We start from the raw sequence: 24,016 nt of genomic DNA, 5'->3' as shown, positions 1-24,016 counted from the left end.
CTTGATAATGTGTATAGGCCTGCGCGGGAAAGCAGCTCCGTGGGAGAGTCAGTGCGCCGGTATCTGTGGTAGATAACGCGAACCGCTTTTCGTTGAACTGATTCGAGCATGTGTACATATTTTTGCATATACGGAAACCAGACGACGTTTGCATATTCTAAGATTGGGCGGATAAGGACCTTATACGCGAGTAACTTCGTATCTGATGTTGCAAAGCGCAAGGCGCGTTTAAGGAAGTATAAACTAGTCCATAACATAAGAGTAGCGCAAAACCAGGACGACGGACACAAGGGGAGAGAACACACACCATCAACACAGGCGCTAACTTCCGACTGACGAAGAAAACCAAACCCAACCAAGTGAACGGAACCTGAGCAAAAGTAGCGTATGCGCTGACCTAAGATAAAAAATCGAAAAAAGGTGCGAAAAATGCGATAAAAAATGTGAGATCACGAATGTTTTGAACCCAAGAAGGCCAGCTCTCGTTTAGACAAGGAAATGGACGGAGTACTAACGCAGTTATCTTGTAAGGCAGCAATCTGTGCAGCTTCCACAATTTCGCGAGTTAGCTTATCTCTACTCTTAGCAACGACTGCGCATTTGTCCAAAAAAGGCACGCACTTGCAATCTTTGAGGTGCAAAGCTAGATTGCTGCCGGTATAAGTCGTCATGTTATTATTGTGCTCTCGAAGCCTATCGTTCAGGCATCTACCGGATTACCCAATATACTGCTTGCCACAGGAGAGCAGAATGTTGTACACAATGCCCTCAGTACATTTAACAAATCTTTTCCTGAGGCGAATGGTACACTGCTGCTTTTGGGAGCTATGTGTGGAGGGCACGGACCTTTTGCATAAAACACTGAGCTTTTGTGGAGCTGAAAACACCACGCGAACGTTTGCATTTTCCCTATTTTCTTGAGATTGTGCGCGAGACAATGGACGTAAGGAATGACAGCCACCTTGCCTCTCGTTTCTTCTGTAGTGTTAGGTTCTTTCCGGAGCTTCTTTTTCAGGAGGTTTTCGGCGACTGAACCCACGAAATCTTTAGGGTACCCTGCTTCGAGGAATCTCGCGAGTTGTTCATGAAAGCTAGATGCGGATTGATGGGGGCATGACTTTTCAAAGACGTTTTCCATGCAGAGGTTAATAATGCCTCGTTTCACGAGTTTAGAATGAGCTGATGTGTAAGGTAGAAGCGGTTTGTTGGCGCGAGGTGAATAGCACCAGCAAACGTGGCTGTCCATGAATTTAAGCCGAATATCGAGAAACCTTAACTCTGAGTCAGTAGGCATTTCACTAGTCAATAGTAGCGGGTGTAAGCACCCTTGTACAATGGTCAAAATTTCTGAAGTAACGGCCTCGAGGTTCGAAGGTGTGCAGTTAACAAAGAAGAGAAAATCATCAACAAATCTGAAGATTCTCACCACACAAGAATTAGCAAGTCGGTCTTGGAGGATCCTGTCAAGGTGTGCAAGGTATAGGTTACTAAGTGCGGGGGCCAGGTAGGACCCAATGCATATTCCCTGCTTTTGAATGAACCCAAGAAGGCCAGCTCTCGTTTAAAATTTATGAAGGTGGAGCGGAGATAAAACAACAGCAATTCTAAAAAACTATCAACAGACAGCCCTGATTCATTTTGAAATGACACCGCACCTTAATGAAGGATCGATTCTTCAACTATGGTAAGTAGGTTATCATGAGTCAAGGAGTAATACAAATCTTTAACGTCAATGGAGAAGCCGAGAAGGCTCTTGTCGGACAACAATTTCACAGCATTAACAACTTGTTCTGAATTTCTTACAAGATACGGGTGATTGACAGGCAAAATATTAAGTTTTTCTTGGAGAAACAGAGCTATTGACTTCTGCCAAGTGTCTTGTTCAGAAATTATTACCCTAAGGGGAGCATCAACCTTGTGAGTCTGCGCTGAAAAACACTTCTAAGAAGAGACGCTTGCTATTTTCAATGCTCTTTGCCACTTTTGCAAGATTGAGCTTGTCACATAGCTTCATGGCTTGTGCCTTAAGCTTGGGAAGCGAGACCTTCTTACGAGCCTCAAAAACCTCTGTCACAGCACGGTGGGCTTTCTCATGGAATGTATCATGCGAAAATACAGCAAAACCTCCCTCTTTGTCAGAGGGGAGGACACAAAGTGATTGTTCGGCTAGAAAGGACAGGACACGATTCACATTGACTTTCGAGGGGCGAGGCTTACAGTGAGAAAGGACGTCCACACCATCGGCGATGCACCGACCAGAGTCCTCTTGGTCGGCCAGGCGGGATACACGTCGCACCATGGAGAGCAGTTCATGCGGAGCTTTCGGAGATTCCCTTGTAAACTTGGGACCAAGGGCCAACGTCCGCATGACGTCCTGGGGAATCGTGACGCCGTCAGGGACGAACAGTTTGTTCACGTTGCTGGGGCACTTAGGGGGGCACCGGGAGCGAAGATCCTTCAGATGAACTTGCCAGAGGGCTTCGGTTGTACGGTCAGCTAATAGCAGATGCTCACGAAGCTGGCGTTTTGCGGAATCTGGTTCCAGTGTACGTTGCAGTTGCACGGCTAAAATCACTCTCAAAAGGCGTGCGTAACGGTGGCACTCTGACTTCATTATCTTGCAGACCCTTCGGCAGTGTCCAGCGGAAGGACTAAAACCAATAAAAAGACGGCTCACATCGTCAGGTAGAATACCGGAGCGGATGCAGAAGGCAACAGACCGTGCTCTGCAAAGCGTAGCGGCAATCAGGGATACGGTCACACTTGGGTTTTGGAAGACATGTAGAAAGATGCCCGAGGAACTCGAAATATGATTCACCAGGCTGGAAATTTGGGCAAGTCGGTATTGATCCATAACATAAGAGTAGCGCAAAACCAGGACGACGGACACAAGGGGAGAGAACACACAATAGGGAAAAAGGCAAACGTTCGCGTGGTGTTTTCAGCTCCACAAAAGCTCAGTGTGTTATGCAAAAGGTCCGTGCCCTCCGCACATAGCTCCCAAAAGCAGCAGTGTACCAGCCGCCACAGGAAAAGATTTGTTAAATGTATTGAGGGCATTGTGTACAACATTCCGCTCTCCTGTGGCAAGCAGTATATTGGGCAATCCGGTAGGTGCCTGAACGATAGGCTTCGAGAGCACAGTAATAACATGAAGACTTATACCGGCAGCAATCTAGCTTTGCACTGCAAAGATTGCAAGTGCGTGCCTTTTTTGGACAAATGCTCAGTCGTTGCTAAGAGTAGAGATAAGCTAACTCGCGAAATTGTGGAAGCTGCACAGATTGCTGCCTTACAAAATAACTGCGTTAGTACTCCGTCCATTTCCTTGTCTAAACGAGAGCTGGCCTTCTTGGGTTAAAAAAATCCGTGATCTCACATTTTTTATCGCATTTTTCGCACCTTTTTTTCGATTTTTTATCTTAGGTCAGCGCATGCGCTACTTTTGCTCAGGTTCCGTTCACTTGGTTGGGTTTGGTTTTCTTCGTCAGTCAGAAGTTAGCGCCTGTGTTGTTGGTGTGTGTTCTCTCCCCTTGTGTCCCTCGTCCTGGTTTTGAGCTACTCTTATGTTATGGATCAATACCGACTTGCACAAATTTCCACCCTGGTGAAACTTATAAACTAGTCATGGCTTTTTTGGTAATGTTTTGTACTTGGGTTTTGGAGCTGAGATAGTCAGATATCATCACACCAAGGTATATCTTTTCAGTTACTGTTTTAAGAACTTCGTTGCCTGCGCCATAAGGAAAGCTAAGTTTTGTTTTCTTATTTGTGACTGACATCACTACCGTCTTTTCCATATTTATCACCATTTGCCATGTATTACACCACCGTATGACGTTGCTTAGAGCTGTGTTTAACTTTTCTTGGTCTGCTTGAGTGTTTATTTTTGATATAGCACGCAATCATCAGCAAAGAGACGCACCTTTACATCCACGTTATATGTTATGTCATTTATGTATAGAATAAATAAAAATGGTGCAAGCACAGAGCCCTGTGGCACACCAGAAATAACCGGAACAATGCCAGAGGCATGGCTATTGTATTGCACGTATTGTCGGCGTTCCGATAAGTAGCTGGCTGTCCACCTCGTAACGGGACCATCGCCAAGTACCTTATTTACTTTGAAGTTCAGTTTGGCATGTGTTACACGATCAAAAGCTTTCGAGTAATCAAGGAATATTATATCGGTTTGGCTTTGGTCGTTGATTCCCTGCGGGAGGTCATGAAAAATTTCTGTGAGCTGGGTAACAGTGGACAAGCCTGCTCTGAAGCCATGCTGGTTATGCTGAATGATGTTCTTGGTCTCGGTGTGTTCTTTAAGAAATTTTAATAAAGTATGCTCAAATATTTTGCAACAGGTACATGTGAGGGATATAGGCCGATAATTAGAGGGGGACGTTACGTCTCCTGATTTGAGAATGGGAACTACTTTTGCTATTTTCCATTCAGCTGGCAGACAGCTGTCCTCAAGTGACTTGGAAAACATTAGATAGAGGTATTCGCTAATAGGTTCAGCATAACGCCTAAGAAAGCAGTTCGGAATTTTATCAGGACTGCAACTCTTTTTCTCACTAAGGTTCAATAACAAAGAAGAAGGATGGATAACTGGGCGAGTTTGTACTGATACATCCTGGGAGGGAACAGCGCGAAACAAAACGACAGACAAAGCAAGAGGACACAAAGACGAGCGCTGACTCGAAACTGAATTTTTTAATGAAAAACGAAAACATATATACATCACAATCACGTGAACAAACAGAGCAACGAGCATTGGTCTAGCGGAATCAAGACCATCAAACGCACAATATGCCACGTGGTGAACTCCGAACAAAAGCACCCCTGAGAACCGAAATGAAGCAAGTCACGAATTATCTAAAAACGATACTTCTTTGTCAACTAATGCCAAGGAAGGCTGGCTGATACACTGTGATTCTTTCTTCCGTATGAAATAAGCTTCCATAATCTCCCTTGGCAATTTATCCCGGTGTCTAAACAAAATTTTAGTTTTTATGACCAACTTGACAGTGAAAGCGCTCAAAAGGACAAGGACGACAGAAAAGGAAAGACATACAAAGCGCTTACTTTCAACTTACCTTCTCCTTTTGAACGCTTTCACTGTCAAGATGGAAAACCAAATGGCCCACTCAATTCCATTATTTTTGTGCCCAAAGGGCGGCACTTTTTCTGTTTTTTATCATTTTCCTTCCCACACTCGCAGCAATGATCTTTCAGATGAGAGTATCTGGTGTCTGATAGTGAATTAAGATGTTCCCTCAGGCGAACCTTAATACATCGGCCTGTCTGACCAATGTATACTTTTTTGCACGAGAGTGGAAGCTCGTAGACTACAGAGCATGCGCATTCCACCAACGGTGACCTGTGAGCAACACGCTATTTAAATGGACTAACTCATAGTACATTTTCACTACGGTTTCTGATGGCCCGGCAAAGCCCGCTCTACTTACAAGGTTCCGAAAAAACAACTTCGACTTCAAACCTACACGCTACATTTTTTAGATTATGGGCTACTTTGTGAATGTAGGGGATGACTGCCTTTTTCTTACATGCCTTGACCCTCATTTACTTGACGGAATCCGTCCCCACCAGCCGCACCAACTTTTCGCACGTTGCCGAAATAACCAAATCAGGGTACCCTGCGGTTTTCAGCCTGCTGACCTGTAACAATACACTCTCTTCGATCCGGTGAAAACAAGAATTCTGTAAGCTCGAGCGGAGGGCAGACACAGCTATTACATTTTTTACATTTTTTGAATGTCCGGAAGAATAGTGCAAAACCTGTTTCTGGGATTTTGGGGAGTAAAGCCAACAAACATGGTCGTTCTTGAAAAACAACTTAATACTAAGAAACTGGAGAGAATCCTTCAAGGGCACTTCAGAGGTAAATGACAGGCCATCTGCGCACTCTCGAAACAACTTCAAAATGTCTATCATCGTCCTATTGAAGTTGTCTCTTTTTGTCAGTACCAAAAAGTCATCCACATATCTGAAAATCTTCGCCACCATTCCCTCACTGTGTCTACTAATTTGTTTATCAATCTCACCTAAGAAAATATTGCTCAAAACAGGCGCGACCCTAGACCCGATACAGATCCCTTTTTTTGCACATAGACGCTGCCTTGCCAGCCTACATGAGTTAACCTTAAATAAAACGATAACAGTTCAAGAAAGGTGTCAAGTGGAACCCCGCACTGACCAATAAAGCCTACTTCGTCATTGTCATCAATGATGCACTTTTTTACTGCTTTCATGATCCCATTGTGAGGAAGTGAATAGTAAAGATCTTCAATGTCAATGCTGAAGCCTGTACAACCACCTGGATTGTTATGCTTTAGAAAAAGGGTTACCTTGTCTGTATTACTAACTAGGAAAGGATCAATCAACAACATACGAAAGGTGCTTTTGTAGATAACCACATGCACAGTGCTGCCAAGTGCCAGTTTCCGAAATGATAGCTCTGAAAGGAATGTTAACTTTATGAGTCTTGGCGGAGAAAAACAGATCTAACTTATCGCCTTGTGCTTTTCTAACAGCCGTCGTCAGCGGTACAAGATTACATTGGTTCAGTAACGAAACGGCCTGTTCCTTAACACTCTGGGGATCTACAGCGACACGATTAAAGCACTTACTTACAGCCAGTGAAGCCTTTTGAGCAAAAATGCCTTCGGGTATGACAACAAAATGACCTTCTTTGTCAGATAAAACAAGCCGGAAATTATTGCACTCGAAAAAATCCACTAAAGACCGTGAGTCCTTACGTCGTCGAGGCGCCCTTGTGACTCAACCAAAGCGTTGACGCTCTCTTCAAGGAATCTCGGGCGCACCCCTTCAACGACTTCCCTGGAAACGGTTATTGACAGGGCCAACCTTTCCACCGGTAAACACTAGCGGTTCGTTGGCGTACTTTGGTCCGCGCTCAAGGGCCTTCAGATGTTGCGCAGGAAGTTGCGCGTCGCCCAAAAGCTGTACTTTACCGGCAGGAACCTCCTTCTTCTTCCTAGGAATGTGTGGAAGGGCCGATGCCCACAGAAACTCCGTAGTCTGCTGTGAAGTGTCGAACCATTCCCTGTACATCCTGACTCGCTGACGTTCGTCGCCATACCCACCACAAGCACTCCTTGAAGTAGCGAGCTTGACGCCAAAGTTCGGAGCGCAGAATACGGCACATCCTTCTAGAATGCCCCGTTCAAGGCTGTAAAGGACCGCAGCAGAGCTTAAGTTCCAGTGGACACAAGCCTCTCTTGAAGTGCCAGGCAAAAACTCGTGCTCTGTATACACACACCGCATAAAGCGTTGCTACACACGCTGGGTTAGCTAAGTTGAAGTTGGAACACTGAAAAGGGCCGTGTGCAATAGAAATACATTGAAGAAGGATGGATAACTGAGCGAGTTTGTACTGATACATCGTGGGAGGGAACAACGCGAAATAAAACGACAGACAATGCAAGAGGACACAAAGACGAGCGCTGACTCGAAACTGAATTTTTTAATGAAAAGCGAACACGTATATACATCACAATCACGTGAACAGAGCAACGAGCATTCGTCTAGCGGAATCAAGACCATCAAACGCAAAATATGCCACGTGGTGAATTCCGAACAAAAGCACCCCTGAGAACCGAAATGAAGCAAGTCACGAATTATCTAAAAACGATACATATTTGTCAACTAATGCCAAAGAAGGCTGGCTGATACACTGTGATTATTTCTTCCGTATGAAATAAGCTTCCATAATCTCCCTTGTCAATTTATCCAGGTGTCTAAACAAAATTTTAGTTTTTATGACCAAGGGGCGGCACATTTTCTGTTTTTTATCATTTTCCTTCCCACACTCGCAGCAATGATCTTTCAGATGAGAGTATCTGGTGTCTGATAGTGAATTAAGATGTTCCCTCAGGCGAACATTAATACATCGGCCTGTCTGACCAATGTATACTTTTTTGCACGAGAGTGGAAGCTCGTAGACTACAGAGCATGCGCATTCCACCAACGGTGACCTGTGAGTAACACGGCATTTATTTGAACTAACTCCTAACACATATTCACTACGGTTTCTGATGGCCCGGCAAAGCCCGCTCAACTTACAAGGTGGCGAAAAAACAACTTCGACTACGGAGTTTCTGTGGGCATCGGCCCTTCCACACCTTCCTAGGAAGAAGAAGGAGGTTCTTGCCGGTAAAGTACAGCTTTTGGGCGACGCACAGCTTCCTGCGCAACATCTGAAGACCCTTGAGCGCGGACCAAAGTACGCCAGGGAACCGCTAGAGTCACCGGTGCAAAGGTTGGCCCTGTCAAGAACCGTTTCCAGGGAAGTCGTTGAAGGGGTGCGCCCGAGATTCCTTGAAGAGAGCGTCAACGCTTTCGTTGCGTCCCCAGGGCTGCCTCTACTACGTAAGGACTCACGGTCTTTAGTTCATTTTTTCTAGTGCAATAATTTGCGGCTTGTTTTATCTGATAAAGAAGGTGCTTTTGTTGTCATACCCGAAGGCATTTTTGCTGAAAAGGCTTCACAGGCTGTAAGTAAGTGCTTTAGTCGTGTCGATTCCCAGAGTGTTAAGGAACAGGCCGTTTCGTTACTGAAGCAATGTAATCTTGTACCGCTGGCGACGGCTGTTAGAAAAGCACAAGCCGACAACTTAGATCTGTTTTTCTCCGCCAAGACTCATAATGTTAACATTCCTTTCAAAGCTATCATTTTGGAAACTGGCACTTGGCAGCACTGTGTATCTAGTTATCTACAAAAGCACCTTTCTTATCTAGTTGTGGATGATCCTTTCCTAGTTAGTAATACAGACAAGGTAACCCTTTTCCTAAAGCATAACAATCCAGGTGGTTGTACAGGCTTCAGTATTGACATTGAAGATCTTTACTATTCACTTCCTCACAATGGGATTATGAAAGCAGTAAAAAAGTGCATCATTGATGACAATGATGAACTAGGCTTTATTGGTCAGTGCGGGGTTCCTCTTGACACCTTTCTTGAACTGTTATCGTTTTATTTAAGGTCAACGCAAGTAGGCTGGCAAGGCGGCGTCTATGTGCAAAAAAAGGGGATCTGTATCGGGTCTAGGGTAGCGCCTGTTTTGAGCAATATTTTCTTAGGTGAGATTGATAAACAAATTAGTAGACACAGTGAGGGAATGGTGGCGAAGATTTTCAGATATGTGGATGACTTTTTGGTACTGACAAAAAGAGACAACTTCAATAGGACGATGATAGACATCTTGAAGTTGTTTCGAGAGTGCGCAGATGGCCTGTCGTTTACCTCTGAAGTGCCCTTGAAGGATTCTCTCCAGTTGCTTAGTATTAAGTTGTTTTTCAAGAACGACCATGTTTGTTGGATTTACTCCCCAAGATCCCAGAAACAGGTTTTGCACTATTCTTCCGGACATTCAAAAAATGTAAAAAATGGAATAGCTGTGTCTGCCCTCCGCTCGAGCTTTCAGAATTCTTGTTTTCACCGGATCGAAGAGAGTGTGTTGTTACAGGTCAGCAGGTTGAAAACCGCAGGGTACCGTGATGCGGTTATTTCGGCAACGTGCGAAAAGTTGGTGCGGCTGGTGAGGACGGATTTCGTCAAGTCAAAGAGGGACAAGACATGTAAGAAAAGGGCAGTCATCCCCTACATTCACAAAGTAGCCCATAATCTAAAAAATGTAGCTGGTAGGTTTGAAGTCGAAGTTGTTTTTTCGGCACCTTGTAAGTTGAGCGGGCTTTGCCGGGCCATCAGAAACCGTAGTGAAAATGTATTAGGAGTTAGTCCATTTAAATGCCGTGTTACTCACAGGTCACCGTTGCTGGAATGCGCATGTTCTGCAGTCTACGAGCTTCCACTCTCGTGCTAAAAAGTGTACATTGGTCAGACAGGCTGATGTATTAATGTTCGCCTGAGGGAACATCTTAATTCACTGTCAGACACCAGATACTCTCATCTGAAAGATCATTGCCGCGAGTGTGGGAAGGAAAATGATAAAAAACAGAAAAAGTGCCGCCCTTTGGTCACAAAACCTAAAATTGTGTTTAGACACCGCGATGAATTGACAAGGGAGATTATTGAAGCTTGTTTCATACGGATGAAAGAATCACAGTGTATCAGCCAGCCTTCTTCGGCATTATTTGACAAAGAAGTATCGTTCTTAGATAATTCGTGACTTGCTTCATTTCGGTTCTCAGGGGTGCTTTTGTTCGGAGTTCACCACGTGGCATATTGTGCGTTTGATGGTCTTGATTCCGTTAGACCAATGCTCGTTGCTCTGTTTGTTCACGTGATTGTGACGTATATATGTTTTCGTATTTCACTAAAAATTTCAGTTTCGTGTCGGCGCTCGTCTTTGTGTCCTCTTGCTTTGTCTGTCGTTTTGTTTCGCGCTGTTCCGTCCAACGATGTTTCAATAACAAAGAAAGAATCCCGTGTACACTTATGACTGGAGCGCCTAAAAGTTGTGTTGACTCATTGCTATGACACGAGAATTTTCCTAAGACATTATTGTCGGCAGTGAAAGTGGATCGGAAGTAACTCTTAAATGAGTCAGCTTGCTGTTTTCCGTGTATAGGTGAAGTAGCAGTCAAATTTTTTCTGTTTATATACCTCCAGAACCTTTCCGGAGAATTTTTGGTGAAGTTGTTTAGTGTAGTGACACAAAATTGTTTTTTAGCCTCAACTACCTTATTCTTTAGTTTTTGTTAGCTTACTTAAGTTTACCTTTAGCTCTAAGCTTGCTCTTTGTCTATTTCTTTGCCTTAACCTGCTAATTTTTCGTTTCATGTGAATTATATCTCGAGTAATCCACGAGTTGTGCTTGCTAGTGGCCTTCTTTGTCAAAGGGATAAAAGTTGTGATGCAGTGCATCACATGCTCTTTACACTGTGCCCACAAAGTGTCAACAGTAGTACTACTATGGACATGCAGATCATAAAAATCATTGAATTCATGAATGAGCTAAGTCATGACAGCCGCATCATTCGCTCTATTGAATGCGCGCTCATATTTTGTCGGGCCCAGCAGACGGTCCGATTTAGGCAAGTTTAGTGTAGATAGTACCATTTCTTGATCAGAAATACCTTTTGACACTTGCACTTTACTATCGTCTATGTTAAAATGGTTACTAACAAACACCAAGTCCAGTATTGAACTGGATGTTCCTTGCACGCGAGTAGGCTCACTAACAATTTGTACAAGTTCCAAAGTAAACAGGATATGAAACAAAGCATTGCTTGTTTGATCAGCTGACTTAAAGTATTCCAGTTAACAAGTGGCAGTTGAAATCACCAGCTAGTATGATAATAGAGCCATAGTTATTTCCCTCTCATGCTCCGTATCAGCTGTCACTACCTGCCCTAAATAGGCATATTCTCTTACTACTTCCAGCGCCTGGCTAGCAATTGCGAACTGCTCTTCCCTTGCTAGGCTGTTGAACAATACTTTGAGGAAGAAGCTACAGAAGCAGCTTGACAAGTCCTGAACATCCTGAAAGAAAAAAAGGGCAGCGATGGCGTAGAGGTTCAGCATCCGCATCGCGTGCAAGAGGACCGGGGCTCGAATCCCGGCGTCATGCAATTCCCCACCGGGTTTAAAAAAAAAACTGCGCGTGTCGATGAAATAGCATAAGCAGGCCTGTAATGCGGCCTGATCTCAGTGACCAGAACCGACAACGCACTTCCTCACTAGAACAGGATTTGCCCGTCCTAGTGTAGTACTTTGCCGCAACCTTCTAATTCTATGAACAAACCAATTAACCCTCGGCCCTCAGTCCCCACCGGCGGCGGAGCAACTGACCAAGGCGGCGGTCAGACATGTGACGCAGCAGAGGGTGCTGAGAACCACTGGCTCCAGACAGGCCGCCATTCGAATCTGAACCTCGCAAAGTTTATCGCCAGAGCCTTATCCAGTGAGGCTAGCTTAGTAGTGGTGCTGGAAGAATTAGCGGGTATTAAATGCGATTTCATAGGGCTTAGTGAGGTTAGGAGGACAATAATGAAAATGAGTGGGCGAGTTGGTTTTCCATCTTGACAGTGAAAGCGCTCAAAAGGACAAGGATGACAGAAAAGGAAAGACATACAAAGCGCTTACTTTCAACTGATTTTATTTCATGCGAAAAACAAGTTTATACTCATGGTAATCACCTGCGCCTGCTTACAAGAACATTACCAACGAGTGATAGCTGGCACGTTCTTTCAGACAACCGGCATGCCCGATGTAAGATTGGACATCTCTTTTCCGACAACAAAATTGATGGAGCGCTTACGCAATCATCGCCCGCTCGTGCTATCTCAAGAGCCTCCACAATCCCTCTCGTTACTTGACATCTACTTTCAAAAAGTACCTTACAACTGTGAAAAACGGGACGGCAGCCTTCCTTGCTTTTCTTGCTTTTCCGTTTGCACTTCAGACAATGGATACTCAAGTGCCCACCTCTTTTGTTTTCCACGTTATAATTATGCTCCCCTAACCTCTCATTTAAGCACCTTCCCGTCTGTCCTATATAATATTTGCCACATGTCAAGGCCACCCTGTACACGACGCCTTCTACGCAACTTACAAATGGCTTTGGTGCCTGATTGTGCAAGCGGCCTTTTCCTGGTTTCCAGAAGTGCTTTTCTTGCATAGGGCGCTCAACTTATTTGGGGCTGAAAAGAAAACGTTTACGTTTACCCTGTTGCCAATTTTTCTCAGGTTGTGTGATAGCTTATGCAAGACCAGGATAAGACAACTGACAAAAGAAAATTGGGTGTAATTCCATATAAGCATAGACTATCACAAAACCTGAGAAAAATTGGCAACTGGGTAACCTAAACGTTTTGTTTTCAGCCCCAAATAAGTTGAGCGCCTAGCAGCAGTCATGTAGTGTCCTCTGCACTTCTGGAAAAGCACTTCTGGAAACCAGGGAAATGCCGCTTGCAGTGGGGATTGCTGACTAATCGGTTGGGTTTTCGGCGTAGTTCTAACGCTAGCGGAGAACGAGTCACTTCGAAGTCACTTTGCAGTGCCCTTGTGAATGTGAACGTGCGAAGGAAGCCTTCGGGGAGCGCTGGACTCAGGAAGCGCCCAGAGACGACCGCATCCTCGAGCGACATCACTCCGGACAGCGGATGCAGTCCCCTGCCCATCGGGACCTCCTTCTCCCGGCGGGGCAGTCTGTTACGTTTCGCCTTCGTCGTGTAGGAAAAAACGGCGCGGCGGCAGCGGAACGCCGACTAGCCACGAAAGGCACGTTGGTTCAACGCATGGATTACCCACGGAAGCAGCTTCCGTCTGCCAGGAAGAAGTTTTCAGCGAGCGTCTCCCCTACACCGCACGTTCCACCTAGATAGAGAAAACGTTGTAAGAACTCGGCTGCGAGTACGGCCGAGTGGTCTCATCATCGCGCGTTTCAGCATCTAGCGTCTCTTCATCGAGCTCCTTTGTACATAATGTAATTTAGTTGTATGAAGTTTTTCTCCTTGTCTTTCCCGCAGCCTAGTCTCCGACCTATTCATTCCCTCTACGGCCCGGCCATGCTACCTGATCTTTAACAAAGGACAGAGGAGAGATTTTGCTAGAAAAACTAGCCACTCTTTAAGCACAATGCCTTGTGACCTCGATCTTAGTATGAGCTTGGAAGACCGTTAACATTATCTTAATTCCTAACAAAGGAGACGTCAAGGACTTGAAGAATTACAGACCGGCCAGCTTATTGTTGACACGTACAAGCGCAAAAAAAAAAAAACACGGACAGAGAAGAGCCTTGGACAACACGAGCGCTTACTTCCAACTGAAGGTTTATTGACACACAAGCAGAATTATATACACTTTACTGCATGACGTCCAACTGACAGCCCTGCCGACATCACGTGGCCGCTCCCAAAAACATTATTTCCTTTTTAGTCAGTGTGACAGATGGCGCGCTGCCGCAGTATGGACCGGCTTTCCTAATCAAACCTGCCTCTATTATCTCTCTCACATCCTGACAACTATGTTTGGACACAATCTTGCATGCGCTGAAGACAGGTTTGCATGGTTTCTTATTCTTTTCAACACAATCATGACAACGTCTCTATAATTGCCTACCTTCCTCCTGTGCTCCAGTAACTCAGACATCGGCCAGTTTGACCGATGTACCTAGAGCCACACGATAGAGGAATTTTATAAACCATACCAGAAACACATGCTACAAAAGGAACTTGGTGCTTGATACCGCATGGTTCTTTAGGATTTTGAAAAGGATTAGTCAACTTGACTAGTTTTTCCAACTTCTAAGGCTCCGAGAGCACTATCCTGACGCCACTGCGTTTCGCAATCTTCTTTAGGCGATGCGAGGTGTTGTGCAAGTAGGGAATGACTACCATTCTGCTTCTATTTGCCTCGCTCTGGTTCTTGCCTTTTTTCTTTACGGTTTTCAACATTCCTTCAGATACGGACACAATGAGGCTTGTCGGATACCCAGCTGACTGAAGACGCGTCACTTGCTTTTGGAAGCCATGGCTAAGTGAATGGCAACACGACTTTTTTAGTGCATTATTTAGGCATTGCTTAGCGATTGCACTCTTAAGTTTTGTATGAGAATGAAACGGTAAGAGGGGTTTTTAGCGCTTTCATGGTAATACCAACACGTACATTTCTCAGTGAGAATTACCTTCAAATCTAAACACTGTAAAACACCATCTCTTGGAAGTTCATTCGTCAGTACTAAAGGATTAAAACACACACCAAAAAGGGCTAAAAGCTGATTGACAGTGGTCGTAAAATCACTGCACCCGTGTAATAAAATTAAAAAATCATCAATGTATATAAATTTCACATTTTTAAAAGCCCTCAGGCGGTCAGAAACGACCCTGTCACACTGAGCTAAAACTATGTCATTAAGAACCGGGGCAATAGAAGAGCCTATACAAACCCCTTTCTTTTGAATGAAAACCTGGTCATTACATTCATTGTAAGTTGACCTGAGATAAAATTAAAGCAATTCCAAAAAAACCGAAGGACAAACCTGCTGCATTTTGAAAAGCTATTGACCCAAAACAATGAATGCACTCTTCCACACATCTGAGCAGTTTTTAAGGCGGAAGCCTTTAATGCCTCATCGTTGTAAGCAGGAGCTGTCGACAGAAATGTCACGCTTTTCAATTGGTCGAAACAGTCGTGACGTCACAGTGTGCGAATTTCAAACGGGGCCAATTGTAGTTTGGCTACTAACTATGCAATCAATTAAAGGGATCGTATAGTGATGCTGCAAGTAAGTTTGACTCAGTTTAGTTAAAGACCAGATAAATAAATAAAACCGAGTAAGAAATTGCCCTAGCTTGGGAATCGAACCCCGGTCTCCGGAGTGCGAGTCGAGCACTCTACCACTCCGCCATGCCAGCTCGATGGTTTGGAATGAACAAAGGTGCGTCTAGTGAATACGGTGTCTTCGTTTACTCCCACCTTCCTCCCTTCCCGTTACGGCGAGGTTCAGGTGTCCACCGAGGTATGAGAGACAGATACATTTCCTTTCCTCAAAAACCAATTTACCGATGAGCAAGGGGTATTTGTCGTGACGTCACCGCGCGCGAATTTTGACGGGTGTCCACCGAAATATGTGAGACAGTTACTACGCAACTTCCTTTCCTCAAAAAAAAAATTTCGACTAGTGTCTACTGAGATATATGAGGCAGTTACTACGTAATTTCCTTTCCTCAAATACAATTCTCATTTTCTTCATTGCGGCCCCACTTTCTTCTTTCACTCACACTTCCTCTCTTCATGTACGGTGCGGCTCAGGTGTCCACCCAGATGACAGAGAATTACAGCCCGATTTCATTTCCTCAAAAATCGTTGCGTTCAAAGGGCAACGCATCGCGCCGAACGGGTGGTAGCGTTCCTTGGACTCCGTGGCAGCGCTACAACACGCTGTCGCGTTCCACTCCTAAAGGCGAAGCTTAAGCGCCATTAATTGGCAGGTAATTAATGCACCAACAAAATTTGCAGTGAACAATCGCGTAGCAGAATGCAGCACTCAGGCTTCCGCCTTTCATCACTTTAGCCGCTTAAGTTCATCGTAATTTTTCCTGTGGCACGGAGTAGTATAAATATTTTATGGCAAAAGAGGAGGTCTGAATACCTTTGTCATGATTATCCTTCAAGAACTCCAAAACTTTTTCAGAACATCGAATCTGAAAGCGATCGTAAATGGTTAAAAGATTTAGTTTTCTATTCAGGAAGACTGCGACTGATTTTTGCCACGTGCCACTTTCCTATACAATCACCCTTAGGAGACACTCCACTTTGTGCGTTTTAGCGGTGAACAGGATCTATAAAAGACAGCATTGTTTCTTTCGATATTTTTGGCCAATCTATCAAGGTTCAGTTTCTTACACAGAGCTTTGCCTGCCAGCCGTAGTTTCTTCCCAGATGCCGCTTGCGCCTTTTGCATGGCTGACAGTACGACTTCCATGGCTTTCTTTCCAAACGGAACTCTTGTTAACAACACAAACCTACCCTCTTTGTCTGAACAAAGAACGGACAAATTATCCCTTCTCAACTTTGAAGCTAAACGACTTAGCTAAATGAAATTTGACAAGGTATGTTGGTGGGCGAGTGGGTTGCGATATTTTATGACTACAGTGCAACGAACGGGACAAGACGAAGGACACAGGCAGAGGCAGCGCTGTGTTGTGTCTCTGCCTGTGTCCGACTTCTTGTCCCGTTCGTTGCGCTGTAGTCATGGGACTTAGGGAAACACGTGGAATTACACTCCTACCGCGATTTAGGACGTCCACCCCCTCCTAAATGCACCTTTCGGCTTCACTGATATCAGCAGACCGCGAAATACGTCGAACAAGGGACAACTAACTGTTCCGGGGCACTGAACTTTGGCTCAATGGTGAGCTTGGGTCCAAGACCGATGATGCGATCCATGTGATCCGGGAGATGAACTTTGCCAAATGACTTAACTTCGCACCTCGTCGAGGGGGGCCGTTTCGGTTGGGCGGCCCGAAGTTTCCTCAGCTCCTGTTGCCACAAGCACTCAGTGAGGCGGTCCACTGACATGAAGATGAAACGCAGGTCTTCATTCCATTCTGTTGGCTTTGTGGTATCCCGAAGAATCGTGTAGAGTAGATCTCTGTACAGACGCGCTTGACGCCGCCACTCTGATCTGAGAATTTTGCATATCCTCGTGGAGTGCCCAACCGATGGTATAAAACCACCAAAAGACATTCCGACGTCATCTGGTAGAAGCTTGTTCTGTATGCAAAAGGACAAAGCACGCACACGGCATTCGGGTTTCGAAATCGAGAAGCGATGAAGCAAGGTTGTAGAGACAAACACGAAGAAGGAAGGCCCGATGTGCGTGAAATGAAGCTCAAGAGCACAGACACACCTTTGGGCTAGTAGCAGACACGTACAAGCGCCCCAGTTCTTCGCGACATAGTTTTAGCTCATTGTGACAGGGTCGTTTCTGACCGCCTGAAGGTTTTTGACAATGTGACTGTTTCTAGATACGTAGATGATTTTGAATTTTATTACGAGGGTTCAGTGATTTTCCGACCACTGTCAATCAGCTTTTAGCACTTTTTGGTGAGTATTTTAATCCTTTAGTACTAACGCATGAGATTACAAGAGATGGTGTTTTAGAATTTTTAATTTGAAGCTAATTCTCACTCAGAAATCTACGTTTTGGGAGTACCATCCAAGGGCTAACAAACCCCTCTTACCGTTTCATTCATCTCATACAAAACTTGTTAAGAGAGCAAGCGCTAAGCAATGCCTAAATAATCGGGCCCTCTTCGTGTTCGTCTCTACTACCTTGCTTCATCGCTTCTGTGATTTCGAACGCCGAATGGCGTCAGCGTGCTTTGTCCTCTTTCATCCGGAACCAGCTTCTACAAGATGACGTCAGAATGTCTTTTGGTGGTTTTATACCATCAGTTGGGCACTCCACGAGGATATGCAAAATTCTGAGATCAGAGTGGCGGCGCCAAGCGCGCCTGTAAAGAGATCTACTCTACACGATTCTTCGGGATACCACAAAGCCAACAGGATGGAATGAAGACCTGCGTTTCATCTTCATATCAGTGGACCGCCTCACTGAGTGCTTGTCGCAACAGGAGCTGAGTAAACTTCGAGCCGACCAACCAAAACGCACCCCCCGACGAGGTGCGAAGTCAAGTCTTTTGGCAAAGTTCATCTACCGGGTAGCCAGGATCGCATCCTCGGTCTTGGACCCCAGTTCGCCATTGAGCCAAAGTTGAGTGCCCCGGAACAGTTGTCCCGTGTTCAACGTGTTTCGCGGTCTGCTGATATCAGTGAAGCTGAAAGGTGCAATTCCGAGGGGGTTGACGCGCTAAATCGTGGTAGGAGTGTAATTCCACGTGCTTCGATAAGTCGTTTAGCTTCAAAATTGAGAAGAGATGATCTGTCCGTTCATCCTGCAGATAAAGTAGGTGGGTTTGTGGTGTTAACAAGAGATGAGTTTGGAAAGAAGGCCACGGAATCCGTACTGTCAGGCATTCAAAATACGCAAGTGGGATTTGGGAAGAAACTACGGTTGACAGCCAAACCTCTGTGTAAGAAACTGAACCTTGAAAAATTGGCAAATATCATACAAAAAACAATGCTGTTTTTTTGCACATCCCGTTCACCGCTAAAACACATAAAGTGGAGTGTCCCCTAAGGGTTATTGTATCGGAAAATGGCACGTGGCAAAAATCAGTCGCAGTCTTCCTGCAAAGAAATCTAAATCTTTTAACGATTCACGATCTCTTTCAGATCCGATGTTCTGGAACAGTTTTGGAGTTCTTGGAGGATAATCATGACAAAGCTATTCGGGCCTGCTCTTTTGACATAAAGAATTTATACTACTCCGTGCCACAGGAAAAACTCCTCAGATGTGTGGAAGAGTGCATTTATTGTTTTGGGTCAATAGCTTTTCACTATGCCGCAGGTTTGTCAGTAGAAGGTTTTTTGGAATTGCTTTCATTTTATTCATATTGTTACGGGGATGTTATGGCGGTAAGTCTGTGTTGGCGGCTGCTCTGAGATGGCCAGCACTCAGCTCAGACACCGAGGGCCCAGCTACCAACGGTCAACGTCGTCGTCGTTCAGCGCACCGCCACTTCTTCGTTCACGGTCCATCGGTAACACTATCCCCCTCGGCTGAAGGCAACGTCCCGGTGCGTGTTAGGCGTGCGATGTCGATGGTGGGTGATAGGGCTTGAGGCGAGCTACATGAACGACTTCGGACTTCAGTGGAGCGGACGTCGACTTTGGGTGCAGCGGCGTGATCTCATAGGTTACGTCGGTCACTGCCCGTAATACACGATAAGGACCTGTGTAGCGCGGCAGAAGTTTTTCACATAACCCCACACGACGGGATGGGAGCCACAGCAAGACGAGAGATCCGGCAGGGTAGCGCACATCACGGTGCAGGCCATCGTAGCGGTGTTTTTGAGCCTCTTGGGAGGCGGAGAGCTTGTGACGAGCAACCTGGCGGGCGGCGTCTGCTCGGGCGATAGCGTCATGCGCATATGTAGTGACAGGGCCGGCTGTGGGCAGCAGAGTGTCGAAGGGCAGTAAGGGGTCTCGTCCAAAGAGAAGATAGAAGGGCGAGTAACCAGCGGTATCATGGCGCGAAGAGTTGTAGGCGAAGGTGACAAAAGGCAAGCTTATGTCCCAGTCCCGGTGGTCGTCGGATACGTACATGGCGAGCATGTCTGTAAGCGTGCGGTTGAGACGCTCCGTTAGGCCGTTCGTCTGAGGATGATAAGCAGTGGTGAACTTGTGACGAACGGAGCACGAACGAAGGATTTCGTCAACAACTCGGGAGAGGAAGCAGCGGCCACGGTCGGTAAGGAGTTGACGGGGAGCGCCATGGTGTAATATGACGTCGTGCAGAAGGAAGTCAGCGACGTCAGTGGCGCAGCTGGTTGGAATGGCGCGAGTGATCACGTACCGCGTGGCATAATCGGTGGCGACGGCAATCCACTTGTTCCCCGAGGAGGACTCCGGGAAGGGCCCAAGTAAATCTAGCCCAACACGAGAAAACGGGTCGGTTGGGATGGGAATCGGCTGCAGGTGTCCAGACGGCAGGACAGCGGGCTTCTTTCGGCGCTGACAGACGTCGCAAGCGGCAACGTAGCGTTGGACGGAGCGGTAAAGACCAGGCCAGAAGAAACGCCGGCGCACGCGGTCGTACGTACGGGAGACACCAAGATGACCAGCCGTAGGTGCGTCATGCAGTTGTTGGAGGATAGTGGAACGTAGGTGTCGGGGAACAACGAGCAAGTGCTCAGCGCCATCAGGTCGCATGTTGCGGCGGTACAGCGTGTTCCCGTCGAGCAAAAACCGGGCCAGAGAAGTGTCGCGCCGGTCGGTGCTCACGCGGTCGATGAGAGAGGTGAGGGCGGGATCCAAGCGCTGTTCGTCGGCAATGTGGGAGAGGTCGGAGATGGAGAGGACACAGGCATCCGACTCACAGTCTGTAGAAGGAGGATCGACGGGATAGCGTGACAGGCAGTCTGCATCTTGATGAAGGCGACCGGACTTGTGAACCACGGAAAAGGTGTATTCTTGCAATCGCAATGCCCACCGGCCAAGACGGCCAGTAGGGTCCTTAAGAGAGGAGAGCCAGCACAGGGCGTGGTGGTCGGTGATAACAGTGAATGGGCGGCCAAACAGGTATGTGCGGAATTTTCCAATGGCCCAAACAAGAGCCAGGCACTCGCGTTCTGTGATGGAGTAATTCTTCTCGGCGGAAGAAAGAAGACGGCTGGCGTACGCAATCACGCAGTGCTGGCCGCGTTGTCGCTGAGCAAGGATGGCGCCAATTCCGTGACCACTGGCATCAGTGCGAAGTTCAGTCGGGGCAGACGGGTTGAAATGGGCCAATACAGGAGGGTTAGTGAGGACGGCGATAAGGCTGGAGAATGCAGTAGCCTGCTCTGGTCCCCAGGAAAAAGGAACGCCTTTCTGCAACAGATTGGTGAGAGGGCGAGCGACGGCTGCGAAGTTCGGGACGAACCGGCGAAAGTAGGAACAGAGACCGATGAAGCTGCGGACATCGCTGGGCGAGCGGGGACAGGGAAAAGCACTGACGGCACGAACTTTATCAGGGTCAGGTTGTATGCCACTCGCATTCACCAAATGGCCGAGGACTTTGAGTTCGCGGCGGCCGAAAGTACATTTTTTTGAGTTGAGTTGAAGACCTGCGCGGCGGAAAAGTGCCAAGATGGACGAAAGGCGAAGCAGGTGGGTTTCAAAAGAGGGCGAGAAAACAATTACATCATCTAAGTAACAAAGACAGGTCGTCCACTTGAAGCCCCGGAGTAACGAATCCATCATCCGTTCAAATGTGGCAGGGGCGTTACAAAGGCCGAAGGGCATGACCTTAAATTGGTAAAGGCCATCAGGGGTGACGAAAGCTGTTTTCTCGCGGTCTCTTGCGTCAACAGAGATTTGCCAATACCCGCTACGAAGGTCGATGGAAGAAAAGTAGCGGGCACCATGTAAACAGTCCAGGGCATCATCTATGCGCGGAAGGGGATAGACGTCTTTCTTCGTGACCTTGTTGAGATGACGATAGTCGACGCAAAACCGCCAAGTTTGGTCTTTCTTTTTCACGAGCACGACAGGAGATGCCCAAGGGCTGTTTGAAGGCTCAATGATATCGTTGGCCAACATCTTGTCCACCTCCCGCTGGATGACCTGGCGCTCTGGTAGCGACACACGATAAGGCCTCCGGTGTATAGGTCTTGCATCGCCGGTGTCAATGCGGTGAGTCACTACCGATGTTTGACCCAGAGGAGCAGAAGCGAAGTCAAAAATGTCGGTGTAGGACACCAAAAGGTTGTGAAGAGCCTGTGCATGCTCGGGGCTCAGGTCAGAAGCAATCATCGCACTCCGTGGTTCGACGGGACGATGGCTGGAGGGCATGCCCAAGTTGGCGACCTCCTGGCGGACGACAGCTTGAATAAGGGATATTGTGGCCAGGGTGTTGTCCGACAAGGGCGCGTTGGGCGTAACAGGAGCCAGGGCCTCCAGTTCACGGCGCACGATGCGAGTCACGTTGTCGGGGTTTGAAGGCTGCCTCAGTGTCGGCAGATCCTCGCACGTGGAACTGGCAGCGGTGTTAGGCAGGCGATCAAAGCGGTGTGCAATGCGCCGGTGCTTGGCCTGCTCGAAGCGTCGACACACCTGCAGAACGGAGTCAACCGTAGAGCAGTCCCGGCATAGAAGAAGGTGGAAGGCATCGTCGGCAATGCCTTTAAGAATGTGGCCTACCTTATCGTCCTCGGTCATGTTGGGATCGACCTTTCGGCACAGTGCCAAGACGTCTTGAATGTATGTAATATATGATTCGGTGGCCGTTTGGGCGCGAGCTGAAAGTTCTTTTTTGGCAGCAAGCTGACGGCCAACTGGTTTCCCAAACAGGTCGCGGAGCTTCTGCTTGCAGGCATCCCACGTGGCAATCTCTTCTTCGTGGGTTTCGAACCACACGCGTGCGGTGCCGGCAAGATAAAATATCACATTGGCCAGCATCAGCGTGGCGTCCCACCTGTTGTGCTGGCTAACACGCTCATAGAGCGAGAGCCAGTCCTCGACATCCACGCCATCTGTACCGCAGAATGTGCCCGGGTCGCGAGGGTGGGCTACGACGACAGTTGGCGTGGCAGGCGCAGACGGAGGGGCCGGGTCGGTAGTCATCTCGCCCGTTCGGCCCGTTGCCTCGTCGGCTCGTCGGGTCGTCGGCATGTCGGCTCGAACCCGCGACCTCCACCAAAAGATGTTACGGGGATGTTATGGCGGTAAGTCTGTGTTGGCGGCTGCTCTGAGATGGCCAGCACTCAGCTCAGACACCGAGGGCCCAGCTACCAACGGTCAACGTCGTCGTCGTTCAGCGCACCGCCACTTCTTCGTTCACGGTCCATCGGTAACACTATATAAACTGCGCGAACAAAACAAGGACCGAGCAATAACACAGTAACATACACAAGCGCTTATGTGTGTTACTGTGTTCTTGCGCGGTCCTTGTTTTGCTCGCGCAGTTTTAAATATGAACGATTCAGACCAACTAGCCCGCCAGAAGATACTTTTTAACTATATTTCATTTTATCTCAGGTCAACTTAGATTGAATGGAGTGACCAGATTTTCATTCAAAAGCAAGGGGTTTGTACAGGCTTTTGTATTGCTCCCGTTCTTAGCGACATAGTTTTAGCTCATTGTGACAGGGTCGTTTCTGACCGCCTTAAGGTTTTTAACAGTGTGACGGTTTTTATACACGTTGATGATTTTTTAATTTTATTGCAAGGTGCAGCGATTTTCCGACAACTGCCGCCGCGGTGGCTAAGTGGCTATGGTGCTCGGCTACTGACCCGAAAGAGGTGGGTTTGATCCCGGCCGCGGCGGCTGGAATTTCTTTGGAGGAGAAATTCTAGAGGCCCGTGTACTGTGCGATGTCAGTGCACGTTAAAGAACCCCAGGTGGTCGAAATTTCCGGAGCCCTCCACTACGGCGTCTCTCATAGCCTTAGTCGCTTTGGGACGTTAAACCCCATAAACCAAGCCAAACCATTTTCCGACCACTGTCAATCAGCTTTTAGGCCTTTTTGGTTAGTGTTTTAATCCTTTAGTTCTGACGCATGAAATTCCAAGATCAAGGCAGAAAGCTGGGCTAGTTTGCGTGACATAGTTAATTAAAAGACTAGCGCATAAAACAAGGACAAACACAGAGACGAGCGCTAAACATAAACTGAAGGTTTACTAGAACAAACAGGTACTTAAAAACACTTCAGTGGCACATGCGCACACTGGGTTACAAAGAGCTCAAACTAATCAAAAAGTGGCAAACTGTTTCGAAGATACATGGTTTCTTTCCTGGTCAGGGCAAGTGACGTCATGCTGACACACTTGTCACCTTCCCTGTTAATGTGATAAGCTTCACAAATCTCACGACCTAACCTTGTGCCTCCCCTACCAAGCACACACGTGGCATGAAACGCCGGCACGCACCCGCATCGCTTACAATGCGTAGCCAAATGG

At 46.9% G+C, this 24,016-nt stretch overlaps 1 protein-coding gene across 1 annotated transcript; it reads right to left on the bottom strand.

Annotated features, from left to right (window-relative positions):
* Nucleotides 1–18,403: 18,403 nt before the first annotated feature.
* LOC149325344 (uncharacterized) lies at nucleotides 18,404–22,729 on the bottom strand. Its single transcript, XM_089564238.1, has 3 exons — nucleotides 22,259–22,729; nucleotides 21,877–22,171; nucleotides 18,404–18,408 (listed from the first exon to the last, which is right to left on the bottom strand). The coding sequence occupies exons 1-3, from the start codon at nucleotides 22,727–22,729 to the stop codon at nucleotides 18,404–18,406; spliced, it is 771 nt and encodes a 256-aa protein (XP_089420364.1).
* Between the last annotated feature and the right edge of the window lie 1,287 nt (nucleotides 22,730–24,016).

The sequence above is a fragment of the Amblyomma mixtum genome, chromosome 10 (assembly GCF_055824585.1).
Source record: "Amblyomma mixtum isolate Tamu chromosome 10, ASM5582458v1, whole genome shotgun sequence".
Classification (NCBI taxonomy): domain Eukaryota; kingdom Metazoa; phylum Arthropoda; class Arachnida; order Ixodida; family Ixodidae; genus Amblyomma; species Amblyomma mixtum.
The sequence above is the reverse complement of the archived record's forward strand: the minus strand, read 5'-3'. Positions and strand labels throughout refer to the sequence as shown.